Source organism: Hyperolius riggenbachi, chromosome 8 (genome assembly GCF_040937935.1).
Source record: "Hyperolius riggenbachi isolate aHypRig1 chromosome 8, aHypRig1.pri, whole genome shotgun sequence".
Lineage (NCBI taxonomy): Eukaryota > Metazoa > Chordata > Amphibia > Anura > Hyperoliidae > Hyperolius > Hyperolius riggenbachi.
Genome location: NC_090653.1, coordinates 43224452 through 43242698, shown reverse-complemented (window position 1 = coordinate 43242698; position 18247 = coordinate 43224452). Strand labels below are relative to the sequence as shown.

The 18247-nt window shown below is 45.5% G+C and overlaps 1 protein-coding gene across 1 annotated transcript in view; it reads right to left on the bottom strand.

Annotated features, from left to right (window-relative positions):
• Nucleotides 1–3862: 3862 nt before the first annotated feature.
• Nucleotides 3863–18247, bottom strand: part of APOM (apolipoprotein M) — a 47446-nt gene continuing 33061 nt past the window's right edge. The window contains exons 5-6 of the mRNA XM_068250328.1: nt 17115–17213; nt 3863–3960 (exon numbers count right to left, since the gene is read on the bottom strand). Of these exons, the coding sequence (XP_068106429.1) occupies nt 3938–3960; nt 17115–17213 (122 nt within the window). The 3' untranslated portion in view covers nt 3863–3937. The remainder of the gene's footprint in view (nt 3961–17114; nt 17214–18247) is intronic.

Genomic DNA, 18247 nt, shown 5'->3' with positions numbered 1-18247 from the left:
CCCTTCAGCTCTCCCCCCCCCCCCCTCCAGTATTAGAGCAGCGTCCAGACAGACACCTCTTCCGCATTCCATGCACTGGAGGTTCACGTGCCGCCGGTCTTCACTGTGTTTGCCGCTCACTCTACTTCTGCTAATCAGGAAGTAGAGCGAGTGCTGGAGACTGGGAAGACCGGCGGAGCGTGAACCTCCAGTGCATGGAACGGGTAAGAGGTGAGTCTCCCTGCATTGCTGATGCTCTACTTTTTTGAGGGTAGGTGCGCTAAACGGGTGCCTGAGGTGATGGAGGGGAGTCAGGCCCCCTTTCCTGCTACTCCCTCTACTGTACTGCACCCCACCTGTCCAGATAAACGGCCTTGTGTGCCCCCCCCCCCCCCCCAGGCTTCCCTCTCCCCCGGGGCACCCTGCAGTTGCATCTGCTGCAGGGGTGATTGTTACAAACACCCCCCCCCCCCCTAGGGAAAGCACATAGGCCTCTGGTGTTAGCACAGCCAGGTTATATGTAGACAGCCCTGGTGTTAGCGCAGCCAGGTTATATGTAGACAGCCCTGGTGTTAGCGCAGCCAGGTTATATGTAGACACACAGCCATGCACAAGGAAACATGACTCACACCTGACTAACGTAAGGCCAGGGATGGTCACACACAGGAATCTCAGCCAGCCACTCTATATCTGGTACAGGCAGGGGAATGGCATGTTACAGGCTTACAAATCTAAAGACTCGCTAATCTGGACGGAAGCCTGCAGGCGTAAGGAAACATAGGAAACCTGCCAAGATCTTAAAATGTACCGAGGTAAATAACGAATATTCCCCTCAGAAGAAGGAAGCCTCTGGATCCTGTAGAGGAGGGGGGTCCAAACTTTTTAGGCCAAAGGCCATATCTACAGTGTTTCCCCATAGTATTCCCTGGTGGTGGTCATCAACAGTATTCCTGGGTGGTGGTCTAGTGGTCCCCCGTAGTATTCCAGGTTATGGTCTGGCGGTCTATTTGATGGAGGTTAAATTATGGTGCCAGATAAATAGTGGGTGCCGCTAATCGCGGCTTCCATTTTTAGAAGCGCTCGTCCTGCGCCATTTTAAACTGCTTTGCTCCACCCAGGTAAAGAATATAGGAAGACATCGGCAATGGCAGACCGGCTGCTGCAGAGTCCATCCATCACTGCAATGGCATTTTACTGCAGTATTCTATTTCCCACTGTTGCTACATTCATTGTTAAAATAGGTCTGCCTGTAACAGCGATAGCCTTGGCATGGGCAGCGTGTCATCCCATATATAGGATCTGCACACACATGAGTTTTTACAGACTACCTACGATCATTCTGCTTACTTGCATGTATTGGGCAGTAACCAGTAAGCAGGGTGTTAAAAATCATGAAGTCTGGGGAAAAATAGCATACTGAATGAAGCTGTGGCAACCGCCTGGTCCAGGAATGACATTGATATGGAACAAGCCATCTTATAGTACTGCTGCGGCCTCACTCCCTTCCCCATGACAGATCGCTTACCCCGTGTCACCTTCTCTACCTTCCTCCCCTTCCTGCCCCCACTGATTGCCTGCTAAGTAAACCCCTTCACAACTGTACTTGAGACACTGAAGCGAAAAAAAAAAGATGATATTATGATTTGTATGTGTAGCACAGCTAAGAAATAAAACATTAAGATCAGATACATCAGTCTAATTGTTTCCAGTACAGTAATGCTGGATACACACCATGCGTTTCCGCGTTCGATGCGGCCGTCTACGCGTCGATTCGATTATTTCCAACATGTCCGATCGAAGGTTCGATGGATCGTTAGGTCGATTTGCCATACTTTAAATGGCATTCGACCTAAAAATCATCGAAATTCGTTCGGAAATAATCGAATCGACGCGTATCGACGGCCGCGTGCGACGCGGAAACTCATGGTGTGTATCCAGCATAAGAGTTGAGAAACTCCAGTTGTTATCTCTATGCAAACAAGCCATTAAGCTCTCCGACTAAGTTAGTCGTGGAGAGGGCTGTTATCTGACTTTTATTATCTCAACTGTTCCTGGACTATTTACTTTTCCTCTGCTAGAGGCGAGGTCATTACTTCACAGACTGCTCTGAAAGACTCATTTTGAATGCTGAGTGTTGTGTAATCTGCACATATTATAGAATGATGCAATGTTAGAAAAAACACTATATACCTGAAAATAAAAGTATGAGAATAATTTATTTGCTGCTAATCTTCTAGTAATTATTCATAGTAGTCCAATTCACTATATCATATATTTTTTTCGCTTCAGTGTCTCTTTAAACTTTAAAGAGACACTGAAGAAGCAATAAAGTGTGCTGAAAGTTTAGAACAAGAAGTGTGGAGTGTAAGAATATTTACCTCATGCTGCTTGTTGTCTTCGGGGCCACTTTGTTCACGCACCTTCCCCCTGTTCAAGGTTACACCCCCCGCGGTATAGTAGCCAGATGTGCCCCCAGTATTAGGTAGCCCCCCCTCCCCAGTATAGGTGGCCAGATGTGCCCCCATTATTAGGTAACTCCACCCCCCCCCCCCCCGTATAGATAGCTAGATTTGCACCCAGTATTAAGTATCCCCCCCGGGGCATGCATGTATTGAAGGTGCCATGAAATTTGGGTGCAGGACAAACTCGGAAAATGGGTCACCCTGCTCCTGCAAAAGTCCCGGCGGCGTTAATTACTATTCCCCCTCCAGGCCGCCACTGACTCAGGGGTAAGATGTAATTCAGCTGCCAGCTATTGGCAGACAAATTACACTGGTTTTATGGTACTTTGTGTGCCGTCTTTTGATAGCGCCAAAATGACTGTCTGAGCGCCGCTAGAGCCATAATTCACATTGTAGCATATGGTGGTGCATGGAGCGCCCAAATTTCCTGAGCCCCTTTTGCCTGTCTTGCACCCAGCAGAGGTAGCAGGATGTGCTTACAGTATTAGGTACCCCCACCTCTCCAGTGTAGGTAGCCAGATGTTCCCCCAGTATTGGTTCCACCCCTCCCCAGAATAGTCAGATGCTCCCCCAGTATTAGGTACCCCCCTTCCCCAGTATAGATAGCCAGATGTGCCCTCAGTATTAGGTAACCCCCCAACCTAGATTGCCACCCCCCAACCTAGATAGCCAGATGTGCTTCCAGTATTTGGTAACCCCCCCAACCTAGATAGCCAGATGTGCTCCCAGTATTTGGTAACCCCCCCCCCCCCCCCCCCGTGCTGAGAGATAACTGCTGCCTGCAACACACTCTGCTCACGATTACTCTGCAATGACTTGGCGAGGAGGGCCACAGGCACCCAGAGGCTGGCGCCTCCTGTGCCTCGGCCCTGAGTAGTCTAGCCCACCATGGACTTAAAGAGACACTTAGGCCAGGAATAAAAAATACTTTCCTGGGGCTTCTACCAGCCCCCTCCAGCCATCCCTGTGCCCTCGCAGTCACTCACGGAACCTCCGGTCCCCCACCGCCAGCTAGTTTCGTTTTCGCTGGCAAGCCCGACAGGCCTGGCCACGCATATTTTCCTTCGTGTTCCCGTCCGCAGTAGCGTCCTGCACCTGTGCAGGATGCCATTGGGGACAGGAACATGAAGAAAGATACGTATGGCCAGGCCAGCACAGAAAGCACGCCGACTCCCTGTTAGGGCCTGTCAGCGAAAACGAAACTAGCTGGCGGCGGGGGACCGGAGGTTCCGCGAGTGACTGCGAGGGCACTGGACGGCTGCAGGGGGTTGGTAGAAGCCCCAGGCAAGTAAAACTTTTTTTTATTCCTGGCTTAAGTGTCCCATAAAGTATGTTTTAGCTTTAGGGGTACTTTAAAGTGCATCTGAAGTCAAATCCTTATGAGGATTAAAAAATAAAAAACACAGAAATGACACTTGGTATAGGCTTAAATTCATTTTATTAAATCAGTCTAATGCTTGTGGTCTCCCCAAAGTTGATATAAAGACGCTAAAATCTCAGGCTTCCAGGTGACACGGTTCTAGAAAATAAAAAGGAAAAGTGAATCATTCTACGGTATGACTCTAATGCAGCACAGATACAGCACAACCTTACTCTGTGTCATGTAATCCATGTGTTGTGGCTTATTATACACATTCTTAAAGGGGAACTGAAGAGAGAGGTATATGGAGGCTGTCCTGTTTATTTCCTTTTAGACAATACCAGTTGCCTGGCAGCCCTGCTGATCCTCTGCCTCTAATACTATTAGCTATAGCCCCTGAACAAGCATGTAGCAGATCAGGTGTTTCAGTGGTTCAGACTTATAAGTCTGATCTGACAAGACTAGCTGCATGCTTGTTTCTGGTTTTAATCAGATACTACTGCAGAGAAATAGACCAGCAGGGCAGCCAGGTAACTGGTATTGATTAAAAGGAAATAAGCATGACAGCCTCCATATACCTCTCTCTTCAGTTCCCCTTTAAAGCAAACCTGAAGGGAAAATAAACTTAAGAGATAATGGATTGTATGTGTAGTACAGCTAAAAAATAGAACATTAGTAGCAAAGAACAGAGTCTCATATTGTTTTCCAGTAGAAGAAGAGTTAAGTTGTTATCTATGCAAAAGAATGTCTCTGAGCTCTGACTCAACTTGGCTTCTAAACAGTCCTGTTTTCTGGAGCACTTAGAGAGAAACTGTAAACAAGAATTGAACTTTATTCCAATCAGTAGCTGATACCCCCTTTCCGATGAGAAATCTTTTCCTTTTCACAAACGGAACATCACGGGGCTCTGTATGGCTGATTTTGTGGTGAAACCCCTCCCCCAGTGTGATGTAAGCGCCGCACAGCACGGAGGTACTGACATCACACTGTGGGAGCCTTGTTGCATTGTGGGAAATAACGGCTGTTTACAATTGCCTAAAAAGCAGCATCTCTTTCCAGTGACATCACCTGCCAGCAGTAAAAATGTCACCATGTGATAAATGTCTGAATGTAAATCGGGGAGAGGAAAGATTTTACAATGTGCAAACACTGACTAAATCATTTATACATAATTATTGTACAAAGTAAGCACTTTTTTATTACATTATTTTCACTGGAGTTCCTCTTTAAACAAACCAGAAACAATGAGAGACAGCTTGTGATAAGGTTTTTTCTGCAGGAAAGTTCAGAGTCATTAGCTCTGCTCTGTTTTAGGCCTTGTTCACATCATAAATCTCAATAGCTGACGCCAGCGTTTTGCTATTTTTGTGTGCAATTTTGCTTACCTGCGCGTTAGTGATTTTTAGTAAAGCGCTTTTCTTAGCGCTTTTGCAGAGCGATTTGTTTTTTCACTTCCTGACGTCAGCCAGGAAGTGAACTCATTGACCCGGAAAATAATAAATGCAATGTATTTATTCTAAAAAGCGCTGGGGAAATCGCTTTCTCAAGCTCTTTCTCAAGCGCTTTCCAATTTCCCTATAGTTTTCATTATAGGAAAATCGCCCCAAAAATGGTACAGGCAGCGCTTTGGTGAGCGGATCAGAATCGAACCGCTCACATGTGAACACTCTCATAGGGAATCATTGCTCAAGCACTTTTAGGGCGATTTTGAAAATCGCCCGCGCTTAAAAAAAACAAAAGCGCCCTTAGTGTGAACAAGCCCTTATAGTTTAAAATACAGAGTGTGGTTTGTAAACTGCAAATATGACAGAATGATGCAATGTTATAAAAAAAAGCTATATAGGTGAAAATAAAATATGAGACTCTTTTCTGATTATCTATAATATACATACAATTCATTATATCATAAGGTTTTTTCGCTTCGGTATCACTGTAACAAGTACAGTTATTGGCCGCCAATACAAATGAAGCGTTTCTCGGGATTCAGCCGCTTCTTCAGGTTAATAAAACATTGGCCTTAATTCCTGATAGCTATGTGAGGTCAATATTTTTTTTGTAAGTAAAATACCTCTTTTTTTTAGCAATTCTGAAAGATCTTTCTGCATTTCCAAACATGCGGTAAAACGTGCTTAAAAAACAAGAAGAGAATCGAGAGCCCAATATGGTGCAGTATTGTCAGGTACAATGAAGAGTTCAATACAATTTTATGTGTATTTACTCACAAACACGGGTTACCCATAGGCAACCACTTTAAATGCAGGTGGGGAGCATTAGGACCTGACCCCACTCAGGTTAAGAAGTCGCTCTCTGTAGATAGTAGATGGGGATGCAACCCTCCACCCAGGGTGGACTAGAAGATCAGCAAAAGCTCGGTATACAGAGGCGCCAGAGTAGAGTAAAATGTTTTAAAAACCGCTTAAAAGCAGAGGGGGATGTTAGGGTGGACTTATCTCCCTCTTACAAAAAAGAAAACTCACTTGAGTCTCAATAAAACAGAATTGAAAAATAATTTATTCAACTCCACAAATGCAATGTGTTTCGCAGGCGTGACCCCGCTTCCCCAGGCAAAAATGTGAGCACAACTCAGTGGGTCAAGCAATAAGTTTGAGCGCTTCTGTCAACAGAGGCGTTGCTTGACCCACTGAGTTGTGCTCCCATTTTTTCCTGAGGAAGCGGGGTCACGCCCGCGAAACGCGTTGCATTTGTGGAGTTGAATAAATTATTTGCCAATTCTGTTTTATCGAGACTCAAGTGAGTTTTCTTTTTTTGTGTAAAAGGGAGGTGAGTCCACCCTAACATCCCCCTCTGCTTTTAAGCGGTTTTTAAAACGTTTTACTCTACTCTGGCGCCTCTGTATACCAAGTTTTGATGATGCGGTAAAACGTGCAGTAAATGCATAAAGTGCGGTAAAACGTGCAATATTTCAGCGGTAAGCATGCAGTAAATAAATAATAGTAGTCTTTAATTGTCTTCCATAAGTTAGGATAGTCTTTGGAGGATGTTTTTTTTTTTTCTTTTTTCTTGAGGGGGAGAAGTGTATTTTATTATGTAGCAACCTATGGAAAGCATATTTATAGGCATCCCCTATAAAAAAAATCCAGTAAATATTTGGAGTTTTATTTTTACTATGCTTTCCTATTACACAGCCTGAATAGGAACTCCACTAAAACAGCAATAGGAACTCCAGTAAAAACTGCAAAATACATACAAATTGACTTTACCTCCAGGTACAGGCAGGTCTTAAACTGATTATGTGCTAACATGCCCCCTAATTTCCATGAGAATAGCTATTTTCGGTAAAATTAATGCAAATTACCTCAAGAATTACTTCATAATTTACCCCATGAGATAAAACATGGCTAAAATCTACCAGAATTGCTAAAATGTCATTACCTCATGAGGTAAATTACTGTGCATGAGATAATTTGTTTGAAAATCCAACCAGAATTTAGGCCATTGTCTTATCTTCTCTACTATGAGTGAGGAGCGCCTAAGACACTGTGTTATTAACCTGAAGAAGCGGATGAATCACGAAAAACGCGTTGTTTGTATTGATTTCCAACAAATGTAGTCTTTAACCTCCACATTGAGGTAAGACTATTCCATACTAACACCAAGGCCTGAAACACACCAGAGGAGTTTTTCTGAGCGTTTTGAGTTTTTAAATCTGCTGCTAGTGTTATCCTATGTGTCTGTGCACACTGGAGCGATGAGGTTTTGTAAAAAAAACCCATAGCATTACATTGGGAAGAGGTTTTGAAACCTCTAAAAGCTCTTCCCAATGTAATGCTATGGGGTTTTTTACAAAACCTCATTGCTCCAGTGTGCACAGACACATAGGATAACATTAGCAGCAGATTTAAAAACTCAAAACGCTCAGAAAAACTCCTCTGGTGTGTTTCAGGCCTAACATTGTCTTCTGACACTCACATTGGGGCGCCTTCTCCCACCCAGCATAAGCAACACACTGGACCCTTGAGCGACATCGGGCGTATGCTGTATATACAATAGATAGGCGAACGATCGTCGCCTGAAGCGGCCATCATTGCCTTTCTTTTCGGTAATCTGTGTAAATACCTTAACCCCTCCCTCAGCTGCAGCTATTTAGCTTATCAGTGTGACTCAGTATTGTGAGCTTGCTCCATCATGTAACAGCATGGCCCTGGCACAGTGCCTGAGCTATAATGCCAACCCCGTCTGCAGAGCTCAGGCAGATTATACAAGAGGCTAACCAGGCATCAATCTGCTCCTCCTGCTTGTATTACCTACTGTAAGTGACAGCGACATAAGAAAAAGGTCATTTATAATGCATTTTACTGTGTCAAATCTACATTTTACATGCATGCATATGTATTTTAAAATTACATTTTTTGTGATGGTGGACTTTTAAATTGAGACCTTTATCTAACTAAGTTGCTCCAACTGGTCAGCTAACACCATCTATAGTCATGTGATAGAGGTGACAGCAGGGCCGGTTCTCTCTTGAAGCAAGGTGAAGCATCAGGTGCAGAGATTACAGGGGTAGCATGTTTGTACTGTGATTACACTAACAGCATGCAGTCAGAGTAGGAGGAGAAGCAAGAGGAGAGCGAGAGGAAGAGGTCATAATTGGGGAAAAGCAGCTTGTTGGGCTGTGTGAGGAGTCTGACAGTGAGTGAGGAGGGGGAGACAGGAGAACAGTAGTGTTTCATTTGACTTATACAGCAGAAGGGAGGAGGTGGCACTGCTGTCCTGACTGAGGAGAAATAGAGTTGCTGAGGGTGAGCAGTTTGTTTGTCGCAGACTGGCAGCTATCCAGCCAGCCAGTGTGTTATTGTGTTGAGCTGCAGCATGTCATGTGAGAACATGAAATAAAGCAGAGTAAATTGTCAGGTGCTGTGCGATCATTCCAAAAGAGGGGGAGGGGAGTTTGCATCCTCACAAGTTTGCCTCAGACAGCAAAAAGTCTAGAACCGGCCCTGGGTGACAGCAATAGTTGGCGCTGATCTAGTTACACCTGACCAATGGGAGTAGCTTAGTAAGACAGGAGGGGGCGGGAACAATTCTCAGCCCACGTGTGAGTCTTAAGCCTGGTGCACACTTTCAATTATGATTTGCTAATCACTGACCAATTTTACCACCTCTATATAGTATGAGGGTTTACCTTCACAATCTGCTCATAATATTCAATATCTGATGACCCTCATACTACATGGAGGTGGTCAGTGATTGGCCAATCATAATTGAAAGTGTGTACCAGGCTTTAATCCAATTCTAGTTGGACACAGATCCACTTTAATCCACTATCCAGCCAATGGCTGGGCTCTGCCTCTGACACAGGAGATCTGGGTTTTTATCTCGGTTCTTCCTGTTCAGTAAGCCAGCACCTATTCAGTAAGGAGTCCTTGGGCAATACTCCCTAACTCTGGGACTGCCTATAGAGCGCGCCCTAGTGGCTGCAGCTCTGGTGCTTTGAGTCCGCCAGGAGAAAAGCTTGATATAAATGTTATTTGTCTTGTCTTGACATATCCTGAAGTTATCCTGTAAGGTCCTTTCACACTATACACCTTGCCTTGCGATTCGAGCAGTGCGCAGAGCCTCAGAAGACGCTCAGGAGAGCGAAACAGCTGTCAGGCAGCTCACCGCTCCCACCTCACCCCACAGCTCAGTAGGAAACGGGTAGGAAGGTTTTTCTATGTCTGCTTTTTAACCAATTTTTGATATGTGGCTGAAACAATAAAGTTTTTGATATAGATTGCATGTGCCAACTGCTGATGCTTTCTCTCTCTATGGAACAATGCTTGCTGGTGTGAGGATTAGTTAGAGCACGCAATCTGAGCCACTAACACACAAAAAGCAACCCGTTTTTTGTAGTCCTGTGATCCACATACTTAAAGAAAACCTGAACTGAAAATTAAAAGTGAAATAAACATACACAGGTCATACTTGCCTCCCGTGTAGTCTACTCCTCAATCTCTTTCTCCTGTCCCACATCCTCTTTGTTCACTGTGATCAAGGGAATTCTCTGTCCTCCATTTTGAAAATGGTCATTACCCCATAACAGCTTTCTGGTCAGCACACTGTTAAACTGTCATATCGCCCACTTGAGCCAGAGGGAAACATGGACATTACTTGGCACATGAGTTGTCCTCTCAGCTATAACTGACAGCAATTGATAAATAACTGACAGCAACTGATATATTTCAATTCTGACAAAATGTTGTCAGAACTGGAAGGGATCATTGTCAGAAGAAAATGGTGCACTTCTGAGAGGAACTAATAGCAAGGTAACTATGTAATGTTCATTTGAAGTTACCTCATGTGTTTATTTTAAATAATTTTACTCAGTACAGGTTCTCTTTAAGATCTGTGTCGTTGAGGAGAACTGTAGTGCCTGTACTCTGTATTTTTTCTGTTTGTTCAATCAGATATTAAACAATGAAATGATGCTTCGCTGACACTGTAAACAGGCACATTGGGCTAGATTCGCTAAACACCGCTGATGCAGCAGCGCAGGTTAAAAACAACTTAGGAGCAGTATGCACGCTAGGTATGGGCGTGCTGCATAGCGTGCCTTCCTTAGTTACACACCCTGTTTACATAGCAACGCGCGCTCATTTTAATGCCAGTTGCTACAATGTTAACGCGATACTTCACAGTAACCAGCATTTAAATTGCCCATTGACTGGTCAATGCACTGCATGCTGTTTGTTACTCCAATGGGACCCGCCACCACACCCTGTGTTAACGTACCATAGAAATCTCATTGTCTCGCGCTGGAATGCAATGATGTTTTCCATTGCGACGTAACACCATGATTTTGGTGTGATAGGAACCTTAAAGGACACCTGAAGTGAGAGTGATATGGAGGCTGCCATATTTAAAGTATTTCCTTGTAAACAATGCGAGTTGCCTGGCAGTCATATTGATCTTCTGGCATACATAGTGTTTGAGTTAAAACCCTGGAACAAGCATATGGTTAATCCAGCAAAACCTGAATTAGCTGAGTACCTGATATGTTTGTTCAGCGTATGTGGCTAAAAGTATTACTGAAACAGGTTCAGGACAACTGCCAGGCAACTAGTAATGTTTAAAAGGAAATAAATATGGCAGCCTCCATATCACTCTCACCTCGGGTTCCCTTTATTGTAGTAGATTTCTGAAGAAAAAAAAAATGTTTACTTTCCAGGTTTATCAGGAATTCCAGTACGGCAGCTGCAGATCGCAGACATTTGCTGGACTGGATTAATTGTTAATTGCTCTCTGCTCTGCTGTGTCACAAACACTGGACTCGTTCGCTCTGCTGTGTCTGCCACAAATACTGGACTTGTTTGCTCTGCTGTGTCTGCCACAAATACTGGACTTGTTTGCTCTGCTGTGTCTGCCACAAACACTGGACGCGTTCGCTCTGCTGTGTCTGCCACAAATACTGGACTCGTTCGCTCTGCTGTGTCTGCCACAAATACTGGACTTGTTTGCTCTGCTGTGTCTGCCACAAATACTGGACTTGTTTGCTCTGCTGTGTCTGCCACAAACACTGGACGCGTTCGCTCTGCTGTGTCTGCCACAAATACTGGACTTGTTTGCTCTGCTGTGTCTGCCACAAATACTGGACTTGTTTGCTCTGCTGTGTCTGCCACAAACACTGGACGCGTTCGCTCTGCTGTGTCTGCCACAAATACTGGACTCGTTCGCTCTGCTGTGTCTGCCACAAATACTGGACTTGTTTGCTCTGCTGTGTCTGCCACAAATACTGGACTTGTTTGCTCTGCTGTGTCTGCCACAAACACTGGACGCGTTCGCTCTGCTGTGTCTGCCACAAATACTGGACTTGTTTGCTCTGCTGTGTCTGCCACAAACACTGGACGCGTTCGCTCTGCTGTGTCTGCCACAAACACTGGACGCGTTCGCTCTGCTGTGTCTGCCACAAATACTGGACTCGTTCGCTCTGCTGTGTCTACCACAAATACTGGACTTGTTCGCTCTGCTGTGTCTGCCACAAACACTGGACTCATTCGCTCTGCTGTGTCTGCCACAAACACTGGACGCGTTCACTCTGCTGTGTCTGCCACAAACACTGGACTCGTTCGCTCTGCTGTGTCTGCCACAAACACTGGACTCGTTCGCTCTGCTGTGTCTGCCACAAATACTGGACTCGTTCGCTCTGCTGTGTCTGCCACAAACACTGGACTCGTTCGCTCTGCTGTGTCTGCCACAAACACTGGACGCGTTCACTCTGCTGTGTCTGCCACAAACACTGGACTCGTTCGCTCTGCTGTGTCTGCCACAAACACTGGACTCGTTCGCTCTGCTGTGTCTGCCACAAACACTGGACTTGTTCGCTCTGCTGTGTCTGCCACAAACACTGGACTCGTTCGCTCTGCTGTGTCTGCCACAAACACTGGACTCGTTCGCTCTGCTGTGTCTGCCACAAACACTGGACTCGTTCGCTCTGCTGTGTCTGCCACAAACACTGGACTCGTTCGCTCTGCTGTGATCAGTGGGAAGCTGTTACAGTTGTCCTATTCACATGACTGCTGTCTCAAGCGATGCCAGAAGGCATGTGTGACTGGAGGACAGAGACAGCATTGTTCCCACACTGTTTACATGGACTTCTCTGTCCAAATATGAAAACACTGCATACGGGTAGGGCTGACTTTTCCCAGGTTCCCCAGCCTTTCGTACAGGTCTGATGATTGGTGATTTGAGCACAGGCCGGAAGGGATTACAGTAGAGCCATTTAAAGACTTCAGAGGGTTAAGCTGGGAGCTGTGGTGCATCTGCGTTTTAGGGTGCTGCATTGTCAGTGGAAGTGCAGAGGTCATGACTAAAGCTCTTAAAGTGGACCCAAATTAAAAATACAAGATTTCAGAAATAAAATCTCTTTTCTAAATTATAATAATAAATAGCAGCTTTTTTTCAGCTGCATGATGACAAATATAAAATATTTTACACAAACAGTTGAGATGCGCAAATGTATATAATCAAATCAGGCAGTGCGCCAATATTTTTATAGACAGTTCAATGTTGGGTTTGATATTAAGCGCTACACAGTCCTGCTCCTGAAGGAGGGGAATCCTCTCTATCATAAACGTTCTTTTGTGTTGCCAAAATGGTTCTCACCATTACCACACCAAATATTGGAAAGGGACTCACCCTTTTCTAAGACCCCCAATTAGGTCTTAGTCTCGCCTTGGGGTTATTCCCAGGTCACCCCCGAACTTATCGAACTGTGTCTTTAGTGGGCTAGGCCAATCCACAAGTGCTGACAGATAACCTCCAAATAAAAAATCTCACATAGCGTAATACTGTATGGTTTTAAAAGCCTTAAAAATTTATTGCACTTACAATTTTCTCCAGATAAAAGACAGCATGAGTTTTTCAACGGGCTCTCCCCCGTATTGGTGGCCTCCGAAGGGCTCCCCAAATGTTGCTACTCGGTCTAGCTGCCGCGCGGTCAGCCTTCCGTGTAGTTTCCGCGTTTGCCCCGCGTTTGACAAATGTGGGTTAGGCCTGATTCAGCTACTGATTAAACGGAAAAACAGAAGATTAGAGAGATTGGGTAATGAGATAGAGGAAATTAAACAAAACCTTCAAAGTTTTAAAGGGACAGAGGAGTATAAAGCGAAATCAGAAAAAGTGAATGATGTGTTGCAAAAAAATGAAAAGGAAATAGTGAGAAGAAAAGAAGGGCGGGACCTGAGACGGCGTGGAGTGCAGAGCTAACAGCGGGGCAAACGCGGAAACTACACGGAAGGCTGACCGCGCGGCAGCTAGACCGAGTAGCAACATTTGGGGAGCCCTTCGGAGGCCACCAATACGGGGGAGAGCCCGTTGAAAAACTCATGCTGTCTTTTATCTGGAGAAAATTGTAAGTGCAATAAATTTTTAAGGCTTTTAAAACCATACAGTATTACGCTATGTGAGATTTTTTATTTGGAGGTTATCTGTCAGCACTTGTGGATTGGCCTAGCCCACTAAAGACACAGTTCGATAAGTTCGGGGGTGACCTGGGAATAACCCCAAGGCGAGACTAAGACCTAATTGGGGGTCTTAGAAAAGGGTGAGTCCCTTTCCAATATTTGGTGTGGTAATGGTGAGAACCATTTTGGCAACACAAAAGAACGTTTATGATAGAGAGGATTCCCCTCCTTCAGGAGCAGGACTGTGTAGCGCTTAATATCAAACCCAACATTAAAATATTTTACATTTATTGGAGGAACCCCTCCCTTCCTTTCAAATTGCCGGGACAGAATCCGGCAGACTGGTGGAGTAGGTGGTGTCCAGCAAAGGAGGAATTGCTAATGGCTGCCACCTGTATGACCCTAGCTATGAAAAGAGAAGGGTGAAAAGCATGCACTGAAATGCCCATAGGCTTGAAGGAGTGTTTATTTATCTTTGTATGTGTCAGAGTGGTGCAACTAAATATTTTGAATTAAACAAATGTTTGGTTTGGGTCCGCTTTAAAGTGAACCTGAAGGGGAAAAAAAAAAAGATACTTACCTGGGTACCATCCCTGACCCTTATAGTGCCCACTGTTCCAGCGCTGGGTCCCACTTCCAGCTTGTCGGATTTGCTCTCGAGGCCCGTTCACGTACGGAGCCACTTGTGCACAGCTTTTTCCTCCCTGCAAAGACGGCTTCATGCTACTGGGCATGTGCAGACGGACTTGTGCAAGTAAAGTATGGTCAGGCTCGTACATGGATGGGAGCAAAACTTTGGACAGGAAGGGAGTCAGCAGCAGAGGGGACAGGGAGGATCTGGGAAGCCTCTGGAACTTCCAAAGCCTTCCCACTAGTTAGGGAAGTTAGGTTTAACCCCCCCCCCCCAACTATACCTTAAAGTGGACCTTAAGGCCTCCTCGTTCACATTGTCTCTGCACAGACACTTCTCAAAAACGCACAGAGAAAAACGCATGCATTTGTACGCAATTAGGGATGCACACCGCATTCCGCGGAATTCCGTTTTCCGCAATTCCGGCCGGAATTTGGTGGTTCCGTCGCATCGGAACGGAATTGCTATACCGTTCCGATGGAATTTCGGAATTGCTATGCGTAATTCCGTCGGAATGCGGATTTTTGTACGCCGATCACAAGGAAGCCCCTAGAAGAAGTTTAAAGTGAAAACAACCGAATTTCTGCATGAAAATAGGAATTTCTGCACCAATCAGAGGCTTACAAAAACCAACCAAATGTATTTCTGCATGAAAATCGGAATTAGTTCAGCACCAATTACAGAGTTAACAAAAAACAATTAATCCTATGTTAGCAACCAGCTCCCTAGCTATCTCACCTTTCCCAACCATTTTGTATAGGTCTCATAGCCTACACAACACCTCCTGCAGCGCCCAAACGACCGCCATGGAACCACTGCCAGGTCCCAAAGCTTACGCGGCACCTCCTGCGGCGTCAAAACCACCGCCATGGAACCACCGCCAGGTCCCAAAGCTTACACGACACCTCCTGCGGCTCCAAACCACCCTTATAATGACCGCCGTGGAACCCCATGGCTTACGCGACACCTCCTACAGTGTCAAAACCACCGCCATGGGACCACCACCAGGTCCCATGGTTTAAGCAACACCTCCTGCTGCTGCAAAAAAAAAAAAATGACCGGGGGAACAGCCACTAGGTTCTATGGTCTACCATTTAGCATAAACGAGGTTTCAATTGTGATTACTTTAATTTTTCTGCCGGAATGCGGAATTCCACGGAAATCCGCAAAATTCTGCGGAAATGTAACGGTTACGGAATTTACCGCTGGCGGAATTTCCTCTTTCCGATCATCCCTATACGCGTTTTTCACGTGTTTGAGTGATTGACTTGCATTGGCAGGTGTTTCTGTGCGCTACGCACAGACATACATGCGACAGTGTGTGTCAAAAATGCGTACAGATGGAACGCGCTAATGCGAACGAGGTCCATAGAGAAAAATTGACTTTTTTTTAAGGACCTCACAAATCGCATATTGCACACGTTGTTGAAAACCGGACAACAATGCGTGTAGTGTGAACGGGGTCGCAGCAAATTATTACTGCATTACTAATAAGAAGTCAATATGGAGTTGATCTAAGATAGCTACACTATCACGTATTATTATTTATATAGCGCCGACATCTTCCACAGCGCTGTACAGAGTATATTGTCCTGTCACTAACTGTCCCTCAGAGGGGCTCACAATCTAATCCCTACCAGAGTCACATGTCTATGTATGTATTGTGTAGTGTATGTATCATAGTCTAGGGCCAATTTAGGGGGAAGCCAATTAACTTATCTGTTTGTTTTCGGGATGTGGGAGGAAACCGGAGTGCCCAGAGGAAACCCACACAGACACAGGGAGAACATACAAACTCCTTGCAGATAATGACCTGGCTGGGATTCGAGCCGATGACCCAGCGCTGCGAGGCGAGAGCGCTGACCACTGCGCCACCATGCTGCTTATCAAGCGTGGTTTCACAGCATTACCCCTATGAGTGGCTTAGGAGCAATGCTTTGCATCTAGTTTCCCTGAGGTTGCAGAACACAGTCCCTGACACACAAGAAATATTTGTGTCTCTCCTTCCTGCTGCTGATCCTGACCAGACACAGCCGTCAGCTCAGTGTTTTTCCCAACGGCTTATCCAAGTGTTGCTGGAAACTATTTTAAGTGCCATTACTTGTTGTGTAGAAGGCAGCTGTTTACACAGCACATTCTTCAAGGCAACCACAGTGTCCTCAGGACTGGAGATGGACAGAGAGAGTCACGTGTGCAGGAAGCCCACACCCGAATCTCACCTGTTCCTCCAACGTGTCCCGATCCAGACTGCTGTCACTGTGGGGTGTGCGCTCTAAACTGCAGCAAGCAGAATAGGGAACATACAGGTTTACCGGGCAATGAGTAGAGCAGAATGCAATACATTACATGCGATGCATTACGCTCTACTCATCATGCGCTAAGCTCAGAGGCAGGAGACACGGCTCCTACCAGGGGCCCCTACCAGGGGCATAACTACAAATCATGAGGTCCTCCAGCACCACTTTGATGGGGGCCTCCAATGCTCACACCCCTTCCCTTGCCTACCCTTGGTGACCCTCACAGCCTGGGAATCCATCTTGCAAGGGTCCTACAACAAGTGTGGTCATCATGACCTTTATATTTATAAGGAGTGTAGCCACAAAAACACCTGATTTGAAGGATGGACCCCTATATATATAAAAACAAAATTAATTAACTGTTACCCAATCTGACTGCAAGAATCTGGATTGGGTGGCTGACATCTGATGTCATCCCCATCACACTCACACACACAGATCACATGTCATAGTGCAATATATAACGACTGCTGTGCCCATTACCTAGAGTCTGGGGAATCATTAGGACATCTTTGTAGCCTTCACAGCGAGACATTTGCTTGAATTGTTTCATACAGTTTTCTTCTAGCTGCGGAGATCGTGCTGAGGGAACAAGAATAAGTTCAGTTCAGTGGAGTCTGATGGTACAACTGCAACATAGCTTTAGGCTTGGTTTACAATAACAGAAAATAGTTATACTCACCTAAGGGAATTTTCTTTTCCTACTGTTGCTCCAAGTCAGCATACTAATGGACAAAGCCCCGCCTCCCTTTGTCCTAACAAGACATCCCAAGAAGATAAAAGACCCACCAACACCTCCTATTAACAGTCTTCCGTATACTGAATTGATATTTTAGGTAGTCACTTATATTGCATAGAAATGGTAAGATTGGACAAAATAAATTAGATCATTAGTGGGCACCTAAACAGGAAAAGCTGTTTTAGGTTACTGTAAGGAAGCCCATACATCTACCGATTTGGCAGGCGATCGACCTGCCAATTTGATAAATATTATTGAATTGGATGAAAATATGTGCCGCCAAAAGCATGCTCAATCTTAGATTCGATCAGTTTCGGGCCGAAATCGGTGGAATGAATCGATCGGACGTGCCTCAAGATGTCAGACCAACAAGCTTGATTGGGTGTGCGGCGATAACGGGGTGTGATAATCGTAAAAGATGAACGCGACTGAAACCGCCGGGTGCTGTCCCCCTAGTGTAAATGTACCCCCATGCCCCTGCATTAATACATTACCTCTTTGCAGCCCAACCAACTCCTCTTACAGGTTCTTGTCCCACGTGGATGGCAACCACATGGGGCGTGACCCCAGAAGAGGAGTCTAACAGAAGGCGGAGGTAATTTATTATTGCAGGGGCACAGAGCGGGTACATGTACACTAGTGGGACAGCGGCCAGGGGGGACAGTGCCACAAGGCCACGAGGCAGCATCATGAGGACGATTGCCGAAAGATTTTCATGCTAAAATTGGTTGGTAATCAGCGGGCGGTTTATGGCGGTCAACAGATCTCTCTCTGATCAGATTCGATCAGAGAGAGATCTGTCTGTTGGTCGATCATCCGCCAAAATCGCTAGATGTATGGGCACCTTAAGACTGGTGTCCTGCCACCAATATCACAT